At 37.1% G+C, this 24,458-nt stretch overlaps 1 protein-coding gene across 3 annotated transcripts in view; it reads left to right on the plus strand.

Annotated features, from left to right (window-relative positions):
* LOC141428270 (uncharacterized) overlaps positions 1-24,458 on the plus strand; it is a 323,281-nt gene that overhangs the window by 9,994 nt on the left and 288,829 nt on the right. For all 3 annotated transcript variants that reach the window (XM_074088160.1, XM_074088161.1, XM_074088162.1), the window contains exon 2: positions 10,763-10,871. In XM_074088160.1, coding sequence (XP_073944261.1) covers positions 10,764-10,871 — 108 coding nt within the window. In that variant the 5' untranslated portion in view covers position 10,763. The remainder of the gene's footprint in view (positions 1-10,762; positions 10,872-24,458) is intronic.

The raw sequence follows: 24,458 nt of genomic DNA on the forward strand, positions 1-24,458 counted from the left end.
GTAAGCGGTCCAAGCTGATCTCCCTACTGCGCACCCCCTGCGAAAGAATTTAGAATCGCCGTAGACAGGTTAGAGAAGAATGATAGACCTGGTGTAAAAAAGGTACAGGGTGGGAATGGTATTTTTTCACTTCGCCCAACAGAACATCCCTCTCGCCAGTATTGGACGCGTTCTTGAGATCCTACTTCAAGACGACACAGTCTGGATTTCCGGGTTCCGTGACGAAAGGCGTGTTGTGGATCGTGACCTCAGTGTTCCAAAACCCAGCTGAAAATGAGCTGGTCGAATTCCGTCTAAGCCCACGGCTGACCCATTATGGAATGGCCCTAGTGCTCGCACCACATCCTCCAAGTTCACCGGCAAGGCTTGAATGGACTGATCCGGCTCCGAGGGAAAGTTAACGTGCGGGACGCGGGAGGATGCTTCGAACACAAGCGTCTCAAGACCCGGAGGTGCTACCGAGTCATCAGGCGAACGGCCCCCACACACCGGCCTCATATACTTTGGACTCTATAGTCTTAAGGACAGAATGCGACCTGGAGGAAGCCTGCCCGTCACTACTAAATTCAACCAAGTCCCATGTTCAAGTTTGGTCTCAGTTTGAGGCGTGTGGAGAATGTGGGTTTGCCAGTCTTCCTCGCATCAGCACATGGAGTTATTATAGTGGCCTTGTCTCTTAAAATTAAAAATTCTCATGAAACCCCATCGGTTACCATTCCGTTTGTGCATGGTGCACTGGCGAGGTGGACGGCTCGACACCTAATAGCGTCGCTGCCTCGGCTCCGCTGATATAACGAGTTTGGGATGACGTGGGGGCTAGAGACGCTCTGGCAATTGTGGTGGGTGTGCCACTAGGGTGGATTTAGCCAGGCTGAAGTCGGTATCAAAAATCAAAGCGGGAGCGTGGTTATGGGCTTTGCTTGCTCCTTATTTGGAAATACTTCTGGACAACGACTCATTGTGGTGGCAGTAGCTCTCCGCCTGGGCTGCGATGTTTGTGTGCCTCATAAATGCATCTGCGGCTCCATGGTGGAAGCAAATGGCCATCAGGGCTTAAGATGATCGGTATACAAATAACACATAATTTCACAATATTATGCTATAAGTATTTAGTAGTATAATGTGTAGATATAATTTAGTTTTCTTTATGAAATCGTTGGAGTTGCAATTCTAACCTAACCTAGTTTTCAGGCAGTTTCGTTTCTTGATAGGGTCGCAGTTCTAACCTAACCTACTTTTTTGGCATAACACATTATTATTATAATAGTATTACGTATTCCAGATTATACCAATAATTCATTATACCCACTGAAGTTATATCTACCAATAATATATCTAAAGTTGTTATACCTAGCCACCGGTACGCACCCTGGCCATTTCACGCGTTGAGTTCTTGTCGGTGTTCAGGAAAATTTCCGCGCTACTACGCTCTCTGACATACTGAAGAGGGCTTTAATATCCGCCAACATCCTCTGCGTTCTGGAGCCTCCGGTCCTCTGTCGAACCGACAGCAAAAGGCCAGATGGCTTAACTTTAGTGCCATGGCAGAAAGGGAAGTGTTTGCTGTCGGACGTTACGTGCGTTAGTACTTTCGCCGCCTCGCACCTCAGCTGAATAGTCCGCGGCAATCCGCGGTGGATTTTGCGGTCAAAAACGGCCAGAATTATTCGGCACTATTATTTTGTTCCTCTTGCGTTTGAGGCGATTGTTTACATTCGGGAAGTGGGACGTCGAATTACGGAAAGGGGGTCTCACGCTCACGCCCGCGCGGATTCGTTCCCTGGTGCAAAGATTGTCTATCGCCATTAAACGTGGTAATGCGGCCAGTTTGATGGCTACCTTTGCGCCAGGGACAACTCGAGGGGCCTTCTGGACAAACTTAAGCTATTTATGTAACATTAATAAAAAACAAATTAAAACTTCTAACTCTAAATTACAAATACTTAGGGCCGAACATCATCTTTATTCGATGCAAACAGAACCGTAGCGATAAAATTATAACTACAAAATTTTGAAATAGATTTACTATTGAGGTTGCCTGGGAGAGATCCCTTAAGGGATAAGTCCGCCTTTGTACAAGTATCTCAAAGTTTGTCAATTGTGTTGTGTTTTCTTTTCTTTTGTACAATTAATAGTTTACATACATACATACTATTTTCTTTTATCCTTTGGCAACATAAAAAGAACTTAAAGTTTTAAGGAATAATAATCATTATAATTTATAAATAAAGCTATAAATCTTAAGAAAATATGATTTTCTATATACCAAACATCGAATTGCAATGATATTTTACTACGTATATATACTAAACACTTTTTTAATACACGATAAAGGTCAAGAGTAATGACTAATTTCACCAAATCTATAATATTTCGTGAAGTTTTTCTGCTAATCCTATTTGAATGTATGTTTTTGTATATTATGTTAAAATGGCTAAAATGCCAAACGTATGTTTTAGTTTTTAAGAACAAATAGCTAAATTCTTATAAATGAATTCTTATCAATACAACCAAACGACTAAAGGTGTATAACTTCAACTCGGGGAGGGCATAATTACTGAAGTGACAAAGGTATTTTCTTTTTTTTTGCACAAAATACTAAACGTCCAACATTTGCAAACTAGAAAAATGCCAAAGACTGAACGACAGTAAATCGAAAAATGGCAAAAAAGGTAACAGTACTAAAATGAAAATAATGAAAGTGATGCTGCATTAAGTAATTTGCTTCCCAATTTAGCGTTTTTTGAAAGACTAAAGCGCCAAAAAAAAGTTAAATTTTGCTCCAATCGCTTTGAAACCTAGACAGTTCGATGCAGAAAAATTCGCTGATTCTGGTGATATGCATAACTCATTTTAGCCCAAAGTGTCGCTTTAGTACTTTTGCCTGCCGAGCGACGATATTATTGTGATATTTAAGACAGTAAAGGAAATAATATCAAATAACGCCTCTTAGACTGTGTTTGTTATCGAAGTATCAAAGTTAATACGTAACTAATAATAAATATATTATGTTACAGGAAATAAAAATAGCTTGATTATCTTATTGTATTAGGAACGACAACGTTGGGCTGTAACGGCCGTTAAATTAAGATCCCGTCCTGTACAACGAGAGTGCAAAATTCGAACTTCGTATCTTGCCGTCCCGCTGTCGCTTATATTATTTAATACGAGAGTGAGAGAGGCGGTACGATACGAACTTCGATTTTCGAACTTCGTAGCAGCCCCCTCTGTTCGCAAGCCAAACAGTTTCCACATTTGCTTAGGCACGGGCGAGAGTCGTAGAAACCTTTATGCTTAATTAATATAATAAATTGTATGTAGTAGTTATTAGCTGTGTCAGTAGCATTAGTAGTAGTCGGATAAGTCTTGAATTAAATAATTTATTGAATCAGGCGTTACTTTGCGGAGGTCCATATCAATGAACTAAAAGAATTTCCTTGCTCACCCGCGACCTTACGATAGCTAAGCTTATGCAAGTTGGCTTTCTATTCCAGCCCATCTTGACAATGAACCACAGATAGGTTCGAAACAAGCAGAGCATACCTCATTTACAAATGTATTTTATTCTATTTCATTGTAATAATTATGCCAGGATAAGGCACTAAATGTTCAAAATGATTATTAAATCAGACGTTAGGTACTTTATATCGATAAACTTGACCTTCACTACCTGTACATGTTCATTTTATTCAATAGATGTTGACTAGCTCGCGGGCCCAAGGTATTGTCCTAGCGAACAAATAAAAAAACAGACTACTTACTTAGTTTTTTATCCCCCAAGAATTAATCAGTATCACCTCTAAATTTTTAAGAAATACCTCTGCTAAATTTAGAGTATATAGATAATGTGGTTTAGCCTGTAGCTGTGTGTTGACAGACAGTAAAAGCCACGTTGCTCGTTTGTAGGCCGCCATTAAGATAATTAAATAAAATAATAACGAGGTATACTTCATTGTTAGTAGCATTCACAAAACGCGGAAAAAATGATCAAACAATTCTCAACGCTTTTTCTCATACCGATCAATAAAAACAAACTTAACATTTAACAAAATTATCTTGTGCTATGTTTTATTCAAACAACATTTGCTACTAGCTGAATAAACCTAATAACTTTCCCAAGTGAAAACATCGTTACATTCCGACAAACCGTTATTCTGAAAGAGACTGTGATACGACTTGTTAAAGCTTGCTTCAGAGTGGGATAAGGGGTATTTGCGGCAATTCACTGCTGCTCAACTGTTTCTTTTTACTTGCTTTCAACAATAAATTGCTCACAGCAACCCGTCTGTCTTTACATGACTTAGCGATATAAGCTAACGTAAATAGTATAACGTCGATTTTTATTATCTTTTACGAATGTTATCGAGCAACATTATTTGGGTAGGGTTGTTGGTTTATTGCTTTTGTCAGATTCTATTTCATTATGTAGTATTAGTTTGCCTATTAACCTTAACAATAACCCGTTCCGTTCCGTATTGACCTACTTATAGCTTTTAAAGGGAAGTTCGAATTCATACTCACGCCTTTGAGTTTCAACATGCCCGAAAATTATGTTCGTTATACTAGCTGTTACTCGCGACTTTGTAAATTTCAGGACTAATACCATCCTATACGTATATGTCCTTCACAGAGTCTCATACTATTTCTATAGAAAATTAAATTTATATCGGTTCAGCAGTTTAAGCGTGGAGAGGCAACAGACAGACTGACAGATAGAGTTACTTTTGCATTTATAATATAAGTAAGGATTTAAAATTTATAATCAGTTACTTAGTGAAGCCTAATTTTGCTAGGATGTTGTCTGCAAACATCATAATAAAGCTAATTTCGACCCTTACCTAAATCTTAAGTGTTATGTCCATGTCTCGTATTTTTTATAGTTATTACAACGTCTGAAAGGAACACAGCATTAACTTCACATAAGTGGCTCCCTTTCGCTCAACGTAAAAATGAAGCCCCAGTTTTATGAGTTCACCAAAGTATTTTCCGAGAAATAAAGTGGATTATCTCAATAAATTTCCAAAACTTCGCCTTTTATTCAAATCACTCTTGCTTTTATACGAGTTTCCAGTTTTCAAAGATTAATTTAAATGCAGAAAGGATATTTTGTGAGAATAGTTCTACTTTAATTCTGGTAACACAGTGTCTCATGACCCTTACAAATGTTACGTCTAAAATGCGCCATAAATATTGTGTCTCGAAGATAAAAAAATGTACTGTAAAAATATACAGAACGTGTATTTTTTCTACGTACCTTAGAAATATATAAGACCGTCAATTAAATTTTTATTTAACAATAAAAGTAGGTATAAAAACAGGGACTAAGTATAAAATTAACATAACTAAAACTAACTTAAAATAGCTAAACAAAAAATTACTATCTAAATTTGGACCCTTAGGTAGAATGCCCATCACGCAGGCAGCATTCCCACGTTGAATTGCTATGGCAAGTCTTTATGCGCTGAACTAAGTCTAACCTTTTGCGATTAACGATTTCTTTGAGTGCTTTTGCCAAAAACACTCAAAGAAGTCGTAATTAAGTAAGTACCGGCTATATCTAATTCAGGCAATGGTTAATTCGGACAGTCGCATCTTCGAGCTAACGTAATTCGGTCAAATGTTAAAACCCCGCTGTCCCGTTGTTACATTAAATAAGCCAAATTCAGTTAAAAAGTTGAACTTAAACGTAGTAAACATGGTTAGTTATTTGGCAGCGTTGGACAGCTAAAGTTTTACTACTTTGTTATGAAAATTCGGTTTTAGTTCGTAGCGGTACGACACAACGTCGAAACCCGTCTGAAATGTATGCAATAAAATAATGTAGGTGTTTTGAACTCGGTCAAGCCTTGATAAAGCGTTTTATTTAAATAGATGTCTGTGTGAACCTTCGTAAAGTGATCCTAAACAACGTGGTATTTTTAGGTGTTTTTAAAATATGTAGGTTTAACCTTAGCAATACATAATGTTGGTGGTATATCTAACCTTACATAGCACAGATCTACGTAAAAAGTACGATAGCAATGTGTGTGTGTGTGTGTGTGTGTGTGTTATTATTATGTTATATAGTATGTTATATAGTTATATCCGATAATACTAAGTTTCACACTAAATATTACGTGGTTCTTGTAAAACCATATAAAACACATCTTTAAAAGGAAAATATTGGATACTTTCCGTTGACCTATATTGTAAAATTTGGCAAGAAGAAAGATCCATCAGCAGTAGTAAAGAAAATAAAAGCTGAAAATTTTCCTGCCAATACTTACCCTCTAAAAATATCCGCCCTACCGGAAATATTCTCTAAGCAAGCAAACAGTAGGGATTTATAGGATCATTTCGTAAACAAAAATGAATATTTTTTTAGCAATTGATTTAAATGTTATGTTTACTTATTTATTATAGGTGAAAATCAAACCGTGCATCTCATTATTATAAGTATTATAACTAAGAATCGATGCGTCGAGTTTTCATCTTTTCACGAGACCTTGCTCAAGCGCAAGTGCAAAATTGCAAATCATGTTTTTCACCTCAGCACCTCAAACAGGCAGGTTTTGCTATCAGAAATCAGTGAGCAAAATCGCATTTTGCTCACTCCGTGAGACAAAGTAACTTTTTAACTATTATTTTTAAATGCTGAGTACAGTGTTGGGTCAACTCACTGAATTTCAATAGTAGATTGATAACCAAGGGTGGAAAGTGACCCATTTCACCTGAGATATTTCGAGGGGAAATGGGTAATTTCACCCGAGTTAGACATTCTACTTTTCATTTCGACGTGTGAGGAAAGTAAAACAGTCAGTACAGATAAATAAGAATATAATTAAATTGAATTTCAGTATTCAGTAAACTGAATTTACTTATATCCAACCTCCAACGGTAGGTACCTTTTCGACCTGGCCACTTGCCTCGGCCGAGTATAAAAAAAATCGAGTTGGTTACGACCAAGTAGTTTATATACCTACTTATAAAACTGGAGGTTGAACGCGTTGAAGTTTGACCTTTATTACTTATTTATATATTCCATCTCTTTCTTAACCTAACTAAAGAAAGAGATGGAATATGTTCGTGACGTAATAAAGATCAAATTTCTTGTTTTAAACGGATGTTCGGCGTTCAACCTCCAGTGTTGTATATAAGCTCCTTGATCACGACGTGCATCTAAATGGCCATGCCGAAACGTGAAAAAAAATTGTCATTGACGTAACTCAATTATCTTCGACTCCGAATATGGCTAATCGAAAATTAAAAAAAAATACTTTCCACCTAGAGATGAAAACGCAATTTTCCACCCGGCTATCTGCCCATGAAAATTAAACTTTCCGAACAGGAGAGGTGAAAATATTTTAACTTCACTTTGATCTGTCACTTTTACTTCAACACGAAAAAAGCGAGAGATAGGATCAAATGTGTTTATAACAATCTTAAATTAAATTTATGGTATTAAAAATATATCGATATAATAAATTACATGACAACAAAATATTTCTAAAATGTCAAATTTTCCGATCTTTTAATAAAGTATGCAACCTCGTTGCACGAAAGCCGCTTCCCTTGTTTTTTTTTTCATAAAATAATTCAGTATACTGCCTCTACAGTTGGAATAAATATTTGTCAATTCGAATGAATTTGTAACCAATCTAATTTTAATAAAATCATATTTAAAGGTTTAATAACATTTATTATAAATTATACGTTTATTGTTCATGTATTGTACCTACTGGACACTTTTTCGTTCCGAATTCAAAACCTATACTTACCGCTTTTTAACAATGTTTGGCATTCTTAATTTTCTGGTGACTTTTTAAAGATGTAATCGCGTCTGTATGTATCATTTTTGAGTAAGGATTTAAAATGTGATTATTATATTTGTTTCTTAATAATAATCCCAGCCTATATACGTCCCACTGCTGGCCTTCAGAATGAGAGGGCTTGGGCCGTAGTTCCCACGCGGGCCCAGTGCGGATTGGGAACTTCACACGCACCATTGAATTGCTTCGCAGGTTTTTGCAGGTTTCCTCACGATGTTTTCCTTCACCGTAAAGCTCGTGGTAAATTTCAAATGTTAATGTTGTTAATAATATATTTAAATTATGTTCTCGCTGCTGAGGTGAAAAATTGTATGTGTCACACGAGACCAAAGTTTTTTTTGCATCTCGTGTGTTTGAATCCCTTGCTGCTCTCAGGATTCTAACCTAGAATCACGAGCGTAGCGAGTATTATAGAATCCTTCGCTTACTCGGGATTTGAAATCAATACTCGCAACAAAAAACAACTTTGCTCTCTTGTTGCACAAATAACTATTATGGGAGTAAATAATACTGTATATTATGTATGTATTGTTATCTTTGCCTTTTAGAACAGAACAAAGTTTTGATATGTTTCTCACTTCTCATGCTCGTAAAGTTGGTGTTTATGCTGAATCTAGGCGACATGAAATGACGTTTTATGCTCTAGTGCATAAAGTAAAATCTTCGTCTGAGACCAAGATGATCAGGTATCAACAGCCAAAAAAAAAGTTTATATATTGTATTTTTTTATTAATTCTTATTTCATAGAAAACTAAAACTCAATCAAAATAAATCAATAAAACTAAAAATGTATAATTATATAGCAATGCATGAAAAATAAAAGGTACCAAGCAAGTGAACAATTGTTTCCATTGTTGCTATTTAATTTCCTCTCAATCGAAGTGAAAAGCAGAGAAACTCAAGCATTAAACCCATTTTCCCCTCGGCGTGTCTATCCACTATATATGAACTAGCTATATATGAACGCGTCGGGTAAAATGGCTCGTTTTATTCTCTCGTTGTACAATCTACTATTTCACTTCTCATACTCGTAACCCTCGTATTTTTGCTGGATCTTGGCTATTTTTTTATGCTCTAGTACATAAAGCAAAATCTCCGTAAAGTAAAATCTTCGTCTAATCTAAGGTCAAGGCAATCAGGCGCCGATAGTCATAAACAAAAAAGTTTGAAAAATAAAGTTTATTTTTTAACAAGTAATATTAGTAAGTAAATATAGCAACATAGCAACGTACGAAAAATAAAAGAAAAGTTGTAATTTAAAAAAAAATCCACTGTTCCTGTTTATTGTCCTCGCAATTGAAGTGAAAAGCAGAGTTATTGAACTTGACCATAAACTTATTTAACCTTCGACTTAACTATTAACCCTCGCTAATAAAATTCTCGGGTGAAATACCTTTTTTTATGCACTTGCTCTACAATTTACTGTTTACTCCTATTGAAACTAACAAATTAATAAAATAATAGACAGATTCACCCATTCTGTACAGTTTTACTGCCGCAGTAAATTTTCACTAAGGTAGCATGAGGCTCTACACCCATCTTTTTCTAATAAAATAATTTAGAGCGGGCCGGCAATAGTACTACGATCGCTTGTGAATTGGGCTCAAGAAAACGCTCTCCTCTCTCTTTCATTTACATGGGGTGTAAGCTAGACGGGAAAAAGTTAGATCAAGAGGACTTAAGAAAATGAAATCAATGTTTGACATGATAATAAGATAAGGCTTTAGGCAACTAATGTCTATATTGAAAAATGACGAGGTATAAAAATGTCAAGATCTTATATAATGTCGAAAAATAAAAGACTAGAATTATTTTGGTCGATGTATAAAAAGGTCGACATATAACAATGACCGTCAGATTTTTGTCGATGTATATAAATAGATCAGTTCCTTAATTCGATGCTTCTACCTATTCTACTAAGTCAGGTACGGTTAGGTACGACGACGAGCGAAGCGAGGAGGAGTGTTAGGTAGAACTGTGACCCTTAGTGCGCGAGCCGAGCGAGCAAAGCGAGCGTGCCGCGGTAGCGTCCGGCGAAGTGCCAGAACCGATCATTTTTTGCTAATACTTGTATGATGATGATGAGCACAAATGTTTGTAGTAGATACTTGAGTCTTGGATGTTTGTATGTGTTTAAGTATATATGTATGTATGCATTATTATACTTTGACTTTTTAATGTTTGAAAATCGGTATTATTATACCTCCTCGTCTTAATTCCTTTTCGACATTATTATTCTTCGTAATTTTTTTATGTCGTCGTTATTATTACTCGATATTTTTATACTTCGACTTTTTTATGGTTGGAAAATCGTCATTATTATACCTCGTCATTTTTCAATATAGACATTAGTCGCCTAACTCAAAGTTTTGTTACCAGTTTGAGAAGTTACGAGTATACGAAACTATTGATGTAAAGTATTTGTGCCAAACAAAAATTTGTTTATAGCGACTAGTCACAGACCGGGCTTCAAACTGGTATATGATACTGTACTACTACGTAGTATACCGTAATTATAATTATCGGCATATACCGATTAAAATATCAGTATATATCCTGTAATACCAGTTTGCCTAATATAAATGTTCATACAAATACATTTCATTAAACTAATGTATTCAGGTAAAAACAAAACGTATTTTTGATTTCATGATACCGATGAAATTCAAGTTGTCTTTAATTTCTATAGGTTATCCTACATGATACTTGTCTTATACTAAATATACATTACTTATGTGCCGAAAAGCTCAGACAAGCGCCACACCGCAGCACTGGTTTTCAGTGTGTCGCACAGACGCATCTAGCTATTTCGCACGTATGTAGTGGAATATCAAAGTAACTGGCTTTATCTCAAGGACGTGGATGCAGCATGACGACAAATGCAGTAAAATTATCTTCAAGTATATAATACTTATTCAATTTATTGTTCAGTTTCCGTCTGTCTTCTCTTCTAGAATGTCCCGCAAGTCCCGGCAAGGGTACAGCATTCGCCATCTTCTGCAGCTGCCGACCGCCCCCCGCAGTCCGCCCGCCACTCCGCACCCCCCCGCGCCCTGCATCAAGGTATACTAGTTACTATTGATACAGATTACCTACATAAAAGATACTACGTAACGAGGCCTTTTAAGCCCGGCAGGCAGGCATTTCGTGACATGCATATTCTAAGTATTATTATTATTATTTCTATTTTAATTATTTTATTTTTGTGTTTATCCATTCATTCCTTTTTTTTTATTCGACTGGATGGCAAACGAGCAAGTGGATCACCTGATGGTAAGAGACCTTGCGTGGTATTCCTTATTTTCCCAAATAAATGTTTTCTTTCTTTCTTTCTTATTGCCCACGCACTCGGGGTCACAATCGTTTTCAACACTTCTATCTGTCACATGGTGATGAATGAAGGTATAAAGAGATTGTAAATGCAAGCACGAGCGCTTAGGCGTTAGAAATACAGCCACTGGTCTTATCTTACACTCTTGTTTCACAGCCGCTATATTCACCTAGGGTAAACTCACCAGTATCCGGCCGCTTAAGGCCTTGGCCATATTTATTTACTTTTACATATTTTTCAACCACCAGATAAGAAAACGAAGAAAATGTTTGAAATTAAACTGATTTTATTTCAGCTCACTGACAAACGAGATCTTAGTGAAATAAAAAAAATACTTTTCTAATTTCCTAAAGTAATTTTTTTTAGTAGTTCTTATTTCCTACTCAAAAAAGAGACAAAGCAATGGCAAACTCCGCTTAACTCTTGGACCACACACAACTGATTTTCTATTCAGCGAGCAACACCTACAATACGCTTTAGCGAGATGTTTTAGTAATAAAACGTAGGCGCGTATGAACTTAATAATGACACTTTACTGTCTGCATCCAATGAATACATTTTGATTCGCATTATAGTAAGATATCATCAGCTAGTTAGGTAATCTTTTTTTTTGTTCAAACTTTGATAACGTCAACTACGTGGTGTTTGAAGGCTCCTAATTTTAAACGAGATTTGAACTGAACTTTTTTTGCCAATTTAAGTGTTGTCCTGATAATGATACTCTGAAAGATTTCAGGTGTCTCATTGTTAAAAAAATATCTAATCTGCGTTGTATGCTCCTGCTCTTATTAGTAAAATTTAAATTAAAAGTAATGTATGGTGATCTCTACCAACTACTAACATCAACTAATTTTTATCTATTGATTAAAAACTTCGCATAGTAGATATTAGGTAAAACAACTTGTTTTTTTTTAGTGTACTAATAGCCACAATATAAGTATGTTTATCCGTTGCCTAGTGTCCATAGTACAAGCTTTGCTTAGTTTGGGGCTAGGTCAATTGGTGTCAAGTGTCCCATGATATTTATTATTATTATTATATATTGGATACCTATCTAGTTGCTCAAAATATCTGAACGCTCACTAACGCAGTTGTTCAGATATTTCTAAGTAACCTAGACAGCACCGGTATTCATGATGGCGACGGTCCTTCAACCTCGCTTATAAACCCAAAATACGCAATAATCTGTCTTGCAAAATCAAACACTAACATAAAGATAAAAATAACATGACATTGTTATGCTCATGCTCATCTCATCCCTAATCACATCAAATACTAAGGTAAGGAATACAAAGAAACGTATAAAAGTAGAATTACCTTTCAGAACGTTTCAATAATCTCCATAATGTTTTCGAGATTGTTCGCCGAATAAGGAAAATGATTGTTGCGCAGAAGTACACGATGTAACGACTTCTATAGACCCTCAAAATGGGACAAAGGGATTCGATTGTCCTTGAATACTGCCTTTTCTTTTACACTAGCGCCTCTAGCGGAGAAAATGCGACAAAATATTACCCCGTTTCTAGTAGAATTTAAGGTTTCCAACGTTCGTTCCGATTAATTATAATATTGGCAAGTTTATCTACACTATATTCCATACCGAATAGCCATTTAAAGTTAATAAATAAATAAAACAAATGCCGATTCACTATGAATCATTCATAAAAGTAAGTTAGCTCCTAAGTAATATAGTTCCTTTTCGTTTGCACAGAGTCAAACGTGAAACTTAGAAACACTCCATTTGGTACCAAGACGAGTTATCGTATTCAACCCTCGCGAAGTGGACTACCCTCGCCAAACAGATGTCGACGTAGTTCCCAGTGTTTTGCTTAGATGGCGCTGTTTGTAGATTTGTCCTTGTTCTTTAAAAAATAAGTTTCCATAATTCAGTAATATTAATAATGGCTTAATTTATTAAGTATTTCAATTAAAGTTGTTCTTATTTAATGTGCAGTTTTATTGTCTTATCATTTTACAATGTTAAGTTTCAAATTTTTTTGTGTGACTTATGTACCATCAGTCAAATAAGTGGTCTATCAATTTTTAAACAAGTTCCTATCAAATGAATATAAAGTTAAAATTTGTCAGTTTTGTGACGATTTTCCCCTTCAGTTAATGTGGAATAAAACGTCACAAAACTGACATTATTTATCTTTTCCTTAAATATGCCGTTGCTAGGTACATGTTTTAGTGAAAATGCCCATATACCTATCGCTAAAGTCGAACTTTCAAGTTGACAGACACGTCTATTGGCATTATTGTTTTAGGACATGCAAACGATTATCAACTTTAGGGTGGTAGACCATATATTTGGCTGATGGTACAAGGTACAGTCGACCTAAAATTGCTAAAAGTGGCTCCGAAGCGGTAACCTAACGTTTCGTGTGCTCTGCCTAACCCATTTGGGAATACAGGCGTGATGTGTGTGTGTGTGTGTTATGCTTTTTAATTTCAATAGTTGTTTTTAAATTCTATTGTATCATAAGAAACATAATTATCGTCACTTACGAGTAAACAACAATGCCGCATAAGTCAAAAATTGCCCCTAATATAAAATGTACCCAATAATCTACCGAATGGCATATAAAACGTCACATAGCCAATTTTGGACTTACGCGGTATTGTTGTATCAGCAACGATATTTTTATGTACTTTCATTTTAGAAGGCGCAAAGTCGCCAATGACAAAGTATTTTTCCTCCTACATAAAAGTTCCAATGCCAGTTCCAGTGTGTGTTGCCAGTGATGACATACGGATCTGAGACGTGGGCGCTAACGAAGGGCCTCATGAGGAAGCCCAAAGTCACTCAAAGGGCTATGGAGAGGCCCATGCTCGGGGTTTCTCTGCGGGATAGAATCATAAATGATGATATCCGCAGTAGAACTAAGGTTACCGACATAGCCCGCCGAATTGCGAAACTGAAGTGGCAGTGGGCGGGGCACATTGCTCGCAGGACTGATGTCCGATGGGGTCAGATGGTCAGAAGGTTCTCGAATGGCGTCCGCGGACCGGGAGACGAGCTGTCTGGCCTGGTTAAGATGCGGAAAGCACAAGACCGGTCTGAGTGGAGAGCCTTGGGGGAGGCCTATGTCCAGCAGTGGACGTCTTTCGGCTGACTTGATGATGATGATGATAAAAGTTCAGCCATTTGAGAACCAAGATTTTTAAGTCCATCAAAAATTAACTTTAGGTACCAAGTTACGAATTTATTCGTATTTGTGTGCCGTGTTTGTACATCATTAATTAATGATAGCGTAAAATCCAATACGAATAGTACCTACGTAGGTATCGATCGATCGAAGAAGCAAAAAACTAGGTAGAGTACCTAACTTTTAGATTAAGCTTTTTTTATTAGACGATACTTATATTTTAAAAAGATGATCTTAATTTCAAGGCCATTAAATTTCAATTATTTCGTAACGAACCTTTAATATCAAACAAACCGTAGTCTAAAACAAACCGATTACCCTCCGCCCTCAAGGAATGCTCGCAAAAGTATTCGAATCACTATTTATTTACGAAGCAAATCAACTATTTATTTATTGGCTATCGCTTTGATCGCCGAATGACCTCGTACAAATACGATTGTCGTGTCCTGTTTCTAGATAAAGGATGTATTGAGATTTATATGGATACGACTGAAAAATTTAACAATTTAACAACGGAATATTGAAAAGTGTTTACAGGGGGTTAAACCTAACTAAGTAAACTGCGTAACTGCATACAAAACAATAAGTTTCATAATTGCTATAGGTTTTTCCATTATTTAAAATCTTCTAAAGAACACGTCGTTCGTTTTTATTTTTCGTCTATTTATTCGCATGGTACATTCCTATGTTAACCTTACAAAACCAAGTTATGTATTAGCAGCACTGGTAGAGAAATATTCTTGGTTAGAATAGTACCTATCCCGTAGACTAGATTTATATCAAATTTTTGTAAATTACTGGCATACCTACTATGAACATAGAAAAAATAGAAATAAAACTAAGCGTGGTTAATCCCTCAGAGTGATAGTGTCCTCAGCACGAGCCAGCCGAAGTGGACCTCTGGCAGGTACTGCACCTACTTCAAACTGGTAGAAAAATATTTTACAATAGGTACAATACAAAATAAAATGGATCTCCGTTGGTAATCTACTGGCAGAAGACGGCCAGGACGTCCTCGGACCACGTGGAGGCGATCAGTTGAGAAGGAGGCTGGCTCAATTGGTCTCGGCTGGGAAGAGCTGGAAGAAGCCGCGCAAGATCGAGCCAAATGGAAAACTCTTCTACGAGCCCTATGTCCCTAGTACGGGATAACAGGATCACATCATCATCATCATCACAATACAATACAAATTATATTCTTTATTGCACACCTCAAATCAGTACAAAAATTATATATGTATAGACACAAATTGCAGGGTAGAAAATACGCGGTCTTATCGCTTAAAAACGATCTCTTTCAGACAATTTTTTTTTTGTTAGTTTTTTGTAGTCTATATAAATTATTTATTATAATTACAGCGAATTATTATTACCTCCCCAATTCTTATCCACATTAATCTTACGGCAACAAAAGGGTTTCTTCACCGGACCCTCGCCAGCTCGTTTGTCCAAGAATGTCCTTTGAGTCCGTGATCGATGGATGATGCTTTTGTAGAAACTGTCCTAAGTTGCTTACAATGTTTTTGCTAAGCAGATTTTTTTAATAAGTAGAAGCTTCGTACAGTGACCTTCGAACGAAGTTGGAAGAAATTTGCAAACGCTTAGAGAATTGTGTTCTCTTTTTATGTCTGTCCGAATCGTTACCACCGTCTTACTCGCCAATCCTGTCGCCAAGCAGCAGTGCCTGCACTGCTTTAATTCCGTTATGGAGAATAATGACAGCGAATAATGTAAAATTACGGGTGCATGGGCATTTCTGTCTAGGCTGGCAACACCATCTTCAAAACTTTAGCGTTGCAGGCCTCATCATCATCATTACCATCATCATATCAGCCATAGGACGTCCACTATAGGACATAGACCTCCGCAATAGATCTCCAGTTACTTCGGTTGGAAGCGGCATGCATCCACCGTGAACCCACGGCTTTAACCAGATAATTCGTCCTCGTTGGTAGACGTCCCACGCTGCGCTTGCCGATCCGCAGTCTCCATTCGAAAACTTTTCAGCTGCAACGGCCATCTGTTCTCCGTGTTATATAGTTACATGCCTTACTCCTTTGTCACCCTATTTCATAAATTAACTTCATAGGTACACATAATTTGGGCGCAAACTAAAATAAATTAAAACTGCCGGAGTAGGTAGTTACAACTTTCTTTCACGCCTGCACACCCGCGCAACATTATGTCGCATTTTTGGCGCGAACGATAAATTTATCGTTAATCTGGTGCTAAGTGATTAAGCGCGCGGCGGGCGGTCGGTCTCTTACACGCCGATTTGTTCAGTTAAAACATTAGCTAGGGCCTACCCTTAACAAGTATCGATAAAAAAATATTTGAAAGTAAATTTTTATTGTAAGCTTTTCTGCTGACTGTACATATTTAATTGACTGTACTTGCAATTGTCATCTAAATTATATATAGCAAGTGTCGAGTCGATACCTTAAGCCGTTAACGAGTTCCCTCCAGTGGAGACGAACTTGGCCAGACCACCAGAATTTTACTACTACATTATTTATATTGTCATCAAACTTACACATTTCACCTCAATCAGATTCCAGGAATTGGACAAAAATAGTTTGTAATTTTTCTAACCACAAATATTATGAATGTTGCAAGTTAAATAAATGTTTTTAAATATGGATGAATAGTTTAGCAAAAATAATGATTAATCAATACCTCTATCTCTATAGGATTACCTAGTATTGTACGTTTGAAATGGGCAAACTTGGGAATTTTCAATACTCGTTTTTTAACAACACGTGTTTGGTATGCTTCACACTAAAGTACTCAACCAATCGTGACTTGTTTAACTTTCATCGATAAATAGTTTTTCTCACCACTAGCCGGAACGAGCAGCGCGGCGTTGACGGCGATATTTCTTTCCGGCGTCCGGCCGGACGATATTTCACGGCCCGAGTAATGTACGGCTGCCGATTGAAACATAACGACTAATTGTTATTTACGAGTATTGGGCTTGAGGTGAAGAAGTGGACTTAGAAAGGAAATAGTAGATTGTTGGTTTGATAATGTGGAGCGGAGCTGTATTAACTTAAATCGAACCAGTGGAATGTTGCTTGAAGCAGTGGAAATAGCTCGGTGACTTTTTATTAAATACTTTATTAAATAGGTTGAAAATTTGATTTTTAATTGCAGTTTCATTATATTGCTACATTAATAAACTTTTTTTGCGTTTATCCTTAAATTTATTTTTTTACACTACTGTCAAAATAAAAACCTTCATATACTTTTACCCAACTGCGGCAAGGCCCAAAAGGAAAGTTCTTTATCTTAGGTTTGTAAGTGGCATGTTTGACGTCCATCTTTTTTAAATACGAAATTTAAGATGTTTTACTTTTTAATAACAATACAGTGATAAACCTACTTTGTGACGTTGCGACGGTATTAGAAATACGTCCAAAATATACCTGTCTTAGTAAAATCGTTAAAAGCAATACAATCAATTACATCTGCCTACTTTACGCACGTTATCTGCCCAAAGTACTCCCACGCGGCTACTTGGCCAAAATCGCTCGTATGTTTGCTTCGCACGATGAACGTTTCGTTCGCAATTGGCAATTTTTCTACCCGTACGGGGTGCAAAGTATTCCAGCCCTAGAGCACAAAGTGTCATTTTAATTAGTAGCGTACGAAATGGGATTTTTAACAAGTATGGGGATGAAAGTTTATTGCTTTGAAATTGTGACCTAGGATATTGTAAGGAGTTTGCGTTTGAAGACAATGTTATTATTGAAGACGCAATTAATGTTAGTGTTAAGGAGAATCCAACTAACATTATAGATTACCCACGTTTTTGTTCTCGTGAACCATTAGGTCCAGCGCAACTGAATTGAAATTCCAGAATTTTCCAGAATCCTAAATTTTTTTTTCAAAAGTGTTCTCTATATTTACAACCTTTTATTTATCTTGGTGGTTAAAAAAATTACAAACCATTTTTGTCCACTTTCTGGTATCCATTAAGTCTTAATCTATAATTGCCAAGAAATATTTACCTGGATAGAGTATAGATATACTTATACTATTTTCAACCTTAAAGACTGCGGCCAAATTTTTACAAGCAACCCATTGCAACAATGTATCTCGCATCAACTCTGCTAAGTTTAGCCGGAGACGTGACCCTCCTTGCTCTAACGAGTTTTTGAGAGCACCCGAGACAGGGACGCCTTTCTAAAGGGATTCACACTTTGTAAGTAACGGTTTGGACTGTGGTCCAGGCGTGGAACAGGCGGTCAAGTTAAAAACAAACGATGTGCGGGGTCCAAATCGAACCAAAAAGTAAACTTGAAACAGCAGTCCAAATTGAAGGAAAATAATCGGACAACTACAATCTATACATATCTATGTTTTGTTTGATTATAGGTACAAAGCAAATAAAGGAGGAGGTACCCGTCATGTCGTATAAGGTCAAGGAGGCAGACCGACAAGAGTGTAACTCTTAAATAAGAAAGAAGAGAAGTTTTGTATCTTATAAGCATTGTTCAAAATGTTAACAAAATCCGTCTATTCGCTTTTTTTTTCTTTATTTATCTGTACTGTTAAATTTGGTACCTACTTTTAATAACCTGTACTTGGTCTTTGTTCCGCTTAATATTGTGGTGTTTAATAAAGAGTCATTGTACCTATTGTCTTATCTAAGATGCTTTCTCTGTTTATTTTGTTCAGTTAAACAAAGACGGCATCACAGATCTGTGGTATAAAATAGCAGGAACTAAATACAGAGTAGTGAAACAGGGCCTTACAGCCGGTCTGTCACCAGGCTGTATCTGATGAACCGTGATAGTTAGACAGTTTAAATTTTCACAGATTATAATAAATGTAGTCGCTATAACAACAAATGCTAAAAACAGTGTAAAATAAATAATTATTTAAAGGGCGTTCCTATACAACAAACGTGATTTTTTTGCCATTTTTTGCTTATGTCCGAGTCCGACTCACACAAAACTTGGGCTTTTTTTTACTACTTTGTAGAACATGAAAAAATACGCAATCAAAATGAGGAATCCCTCTTTCTTCGGAAGTTAGTTAAAAAATACATATGAGTATGCTCTAAGTTTGCTAAGTTATGATTAAGCACGACCAAAGCGCTAGCTTCACGGCGTAAGTTCCATGGACCTTAGCCAACACAATTTATTTATTTACACATAGCCAAGACGCCATCACGCATTCATTAAGCAGAGTCAACTCGTATCCCGATGATCCTTATTAAGTATTCATCTCGCAACATTAGTGGTGAGCGTTATTAAAACCACCTGTAAATCCTGCGCGTACGTGTCTTGAGACGGGGAGCAGGGTTGCCAACCGTACAAATCGTATTGATACGAACATGAGATTTTATAGTCTACTACCAAATACTGTAGTACCAAATGCGAGGACACGATCAGACGCGTGGGTATATAAAAAACTTTGAGACGTGATTTTTTATTCTATGCAACCTTTTGTAAATTAAATTGATTTTTGCACCGAGATAGAGAGATCAGCTGCTTACTTGTCATATATAATTTTAAGCAAATTTCAGCAAAACTGCCCGCAAACTGCACGCTAGTTGCGATTGAAATGTATGGGCGTCGGCAGTTGCAATTGCGTTGCAGTTAAAATGCAGTCCATCTGTAGTGACTCTTAGGCTATTATTGGGTATGCTACATGGAAAGTTTTATTTTATCTCGCCACGCGTAATCGTTGGAATTGTAATTATTGAAGGCCAAAGAATACATTTTTCGTTGTTTATGTACGATAAAAAATTACGGTTGGAAACCCTGGCGGGGAGAAGGTCCCTTCCGCCCCTGCGACTTTTGTCTCAAATCTCAGCGCACGTCCTGGACATCGGGGCCACGTCTTACGGAATTAATAATAAGCCAAGATGCCGGGTGCGGTTTGGGCCGCAATGTGCCGAAATTTCTAACCCTCATTACGGATCCTCTGCACTCTACGCGCGCTCGAAACTTCGGGCGTTTGCGCGTTCCCGGCTTGTTTATTGGTCTTGTAGACATCTTGCTGCTTGTAGCGAGTTTTAATCGCCGAATAAAGGATGCTGGCAGCGTTTGTGATAGCCGTTACCTGTTAGCTGGTGCTTTGAGATATTGTTCGCTCTTCGCACGCTCGAATAATGTTGCATTGCAAGGGAACGGGAAGGAAAAGGGAGCGGTTTCATGTTACCACCATTTAAATACTTATCTACCAAATTTCTGATGACTTCCGGTTTTGATACTAAAATTTTGATTATCGAACGCCACTCGGAGCGTCAGAATTAATAAGTTAGTCAAGACTCATTTGGCCCTCAAATGTATGCAGTAATAGGTAATTTTGTATGTAGTGGGCCAAATTTTGTGCCGCTGAGTATAATAAGACAAATGACACAGGTGTCCATTTGTTTACCCTATTCCACACAAAAAATATACATATCTTTTGACCCCATTGATAGTGAGTAGTATATAACCATACTCAAACATTTAAATTTAACATGTTTAACAGTTAGGTACTTATGTGGATTATGTAATAGCTCTTTGTTGCGTTCTTCATCTTTAAGAAAATGATAATATAGCATTTTATACGTAGAACATCTTTTAAATAAATTCAATAGTCCGGAAATTACTCTCCTACTCGTACACACAAACATAAAATACTTATGCAATAATAATGTGTAAGTAAGGTACGACCACAATTAAACAATACAGTTGAGTGTCGACAGCAAACTGATTTTGTCACCTCAGTATCACCCTGTCAACAAAAACAGTCAGATCACGACAATGTTTACAAGATGTCGTTTCATTTTGCTACAAAGCAGCCCGAGGCAGTAGTTGCGGGATCTCGATGCTTGACGAATCACATCGGAAACTAGTTCGATGGTAGACTGGTGTAGTTTGGATTGAAAGATATTGCCCTAACTGGTAACAACATGATTATGTTCGAGTCATGAATATTATAAACACTTTAGTGTTTCATTGGCTTATCTGTCCGATAATATAAGTAGTAGGTACTTTTTACTTTATTTTTGTTTTCAAAAGAACGTACGAAATTGTTAGTGTAGGCTGGTTGCAGATAAGAAAAATATGTAGCCATGCATTTGTTGATAGTATCTTCTTATTTACTATTTGATGAGGCTTTGTAAAAGGTGCTTCGGGAATGCGCAGGATTTTTGGAAACGTTATTGAAAAAACTGAAATCTACAAGCTGTTTTAAAATCTTTCAGGAATATTTTAGCTGTTGGTTTGTAAAAGTTTTTCGTCAGAATGTTTCTAACACTTTGAACATCGTATAATGTATAAAGCATTTGTCAAGCAACTGCATGTATTTACTGAAAAAATCCTGAATTACATTTACAGAGGTGTTCCAGTGAAGCTAACCAACTAAATTAACTTTTAATGATCTGGTATAATCTATCTTTTCCTACACGCTCTAGCTACTTTTTTCTGATAACCTCCATTATCATCATCATCATATCAGCCGTAGGAAGTCCACTGTTGGACAAAGGCCTCCCTCATAAACCTCCAGTTGCTTCGGTTGGAAGCGGCCTGCATCCACCGAAAACCCGCGGCTTTAACTAAAAAAAAAAAAAGGAAAATCTTGACATAAACAACAAAATGTACAAATGAACCGTATTTAGATTGTCCAATAGTCATCCAAGAGAATACATTTTGTATGTAAATACCAACGTCAACAACGAGCTACAGTTCCGCTGTATACTTTCCGGCAGGCATGAAAGGTAAGCCATTTATTCAAGACGTGCCTGTCCCAGAACGAAGGGAAATTCATAATAATTTCAAAAGGAATGGGGTGAAATCATTCCGTAAAATCAAAAGTTAGTCTCAAATTTCAATTACTTATTCGTTCGACGCGTGTGCCGCATGCGAGGGTTCCTTAGGAAATGAAATAACACTTAAATTTGATTTATGGCAGAAAATAATGGTAAATCTATGAACGTGTTGCTTTCTTTAATATATCTTAAACATTTTGTAATGACTGTTTTGTTATCTAATATCATCGCTTTGTTTAATTCTAGAGCGATGCGTAGAATTTCGTAGATATCAATAAATAATAAATAAATATCATGAAACAATTGATTCCAATTTTACTAGGCAACGGATAAATATACCTACTTTAATACATATTAAACGTCCATGATTCGGTAACAAACATTCACATTATTTATACAAATATCTGCCTGGCCCGGTTGGGGATTGACCCCGGAACCTTAAGCTTCATATCAGGTTCTCTAATAAATGTTTTTAAATTTTAAAGATATTCGTGAACTATTAAATATGTATTTATTCCACGATAAGATACACCATAGCCGCCGCCGAAGCCCAAAGTTTCCGGGCTGTCGGCAACTTGCGGGAAGTTGCCGTATTATCTTAAAGCACCTACGGCCTCCAAACGGCTGCATAACAAATTTTATTTCCCTCCAAAAGGAGCGTCCGCACAAAAACAGAACACGAAAGTTGGGCGTTACCGACGTCCTCCTGTGAATTTATATCGCTCCAAAACAAGAAAACAAAAGTGGAGTCGCGCCAAAGGTACATTATCTTAACAAAGTACAGCAATTAGGTACACGTTCCACATCTGACTCTAATAATTTAAATATGATAAACAAAGTAGGCGAAGAATAAGGCGGGCCCTCGCTTAACTTATTTATAAATTCTTCCCGTATTCGTAAGACGCTAGGCCGTGAGACGGAGGGCCGGGCAACCCTTCCCCGTATAATGCAATAAAAGGGGCACTCATATAGGTATCACCGCTTTACGTGCACCGAGATAAAGGCTAATCCTCCTCTTCCCGGGACTGCTGATCTTTGTACTCGCTCATTAGATTTATTATCGCGTCTTAGGAACTTCTCGCTTGACTGCGTGACTTTTCTCTACTATTTAACGGAAACGCTGACAAACAGTAAGGAATCTTTTTTTAAACAGGCGTTAGACGAAATTGATTGACTTTTATTAGAGATTGGTGAATTTGGTGAAAGTCTTGTGAAAGTCCTTTTTGCAATCTCCTAACCTCCTTATTGGAGCTCAGGATGTGCGCTTCGCCCCCGATGTCATTGTTTTTTTTTATAAGTTTGTTTAATGCACAAACTTGCAATGTATAATGTATTTATCTAAAGTTATGTATATGCGGGTCAAATCTTGCAAGTTAAATTCGACCCACTTCCTGATTTCCGATAAAGCTGAAAATTTGCATACATACTCGTACATGTGTACTTTGGATGACAGTATTGACAGTGCAATATTATTTCATTCATAGGCAAAGTGTGAGTAAAGATTAGCGCTGTCAAGGTCATTCGTGCTCGTCTCAATCTTAAAATATTCTGATTGGTTTTTGGAGTCTTTTTTTATTTTTTATTTCAACTCCAAATTTGTTACTTTTACGGGTATCCCGTGAAACCATATCGATAATACAAACTGAGACATAATACAGACAGGCACAGAAAAACCAGAAAAAGAGACCAGCACTGGAATCGAATCCTTGCATTGTGCTGGATTGGAAAGAGTGTGACGTCTGTCGACGCCACATAGATGTCGCTAGTGCTGCTGCTTAAGTAGCAAAGTAGAAATAAGCAACCTGAGATATGTATGCATAGGAAAAATTCGTGTCTAGATTCCTGTCCAACAGTGGTGTAGGGGTTATAGCACGCAGCACGGAATGCTGAGGACCTGTGTTCGATTCCCAGTGCTGGTCACTATTTCTGGTTTTTCTGTGTATCCATGTCTCAGTTTGTATTTTCGTTAAAATATTCTTTCTTTAAATGTACCTAATTGACTTATTCTGGCGTTACTTTGTAGAGGCCTATAACAATAAAGTACAACCAATTACTACTACTTGAACGTGGAAGCAGATTAGCAAGGTCCTTTTAAAATGTAGCTGGTTGATATGAACAGACATAAATCTAAAGTTAATGGCATACCTTCACCGCAACATGGTCGCGGTTTCTTGCAGAACAAAGCGGCTGAGATAGAGTTCAATAGGCCACAATTCACAGCGAGTGCCGGTCTAGGGGTGGCATCAAAGCTATAAAATTACAGATCAAAACTTATCGACCCCGTGGCCTTTATCCAGAGTCGCCGAAGCGCACTATCAAAGAAAGTCTACTTAGGAGTTAGCGTCTTGGGGTAGCCAAGTTTCCCGGCAAGGGTTCCCTATGCGGGCGGGGTCGTTTTTGAA

This window comes from Choristoneura fumiferana, chromosome 5 (genome assembly GCF_025370935.1).
Source record: "Choristoneura fumiferana chromosome 5, NRCan_CFum_1, whole genome shotgun sequence".
Classification (NCBI taxonomy): Eukaryota; Metazoa; Arthropoda; class Insecta; order Lepidoptera; family Tortricidae; genus Choristoneura; species Choristoneura fumiferana.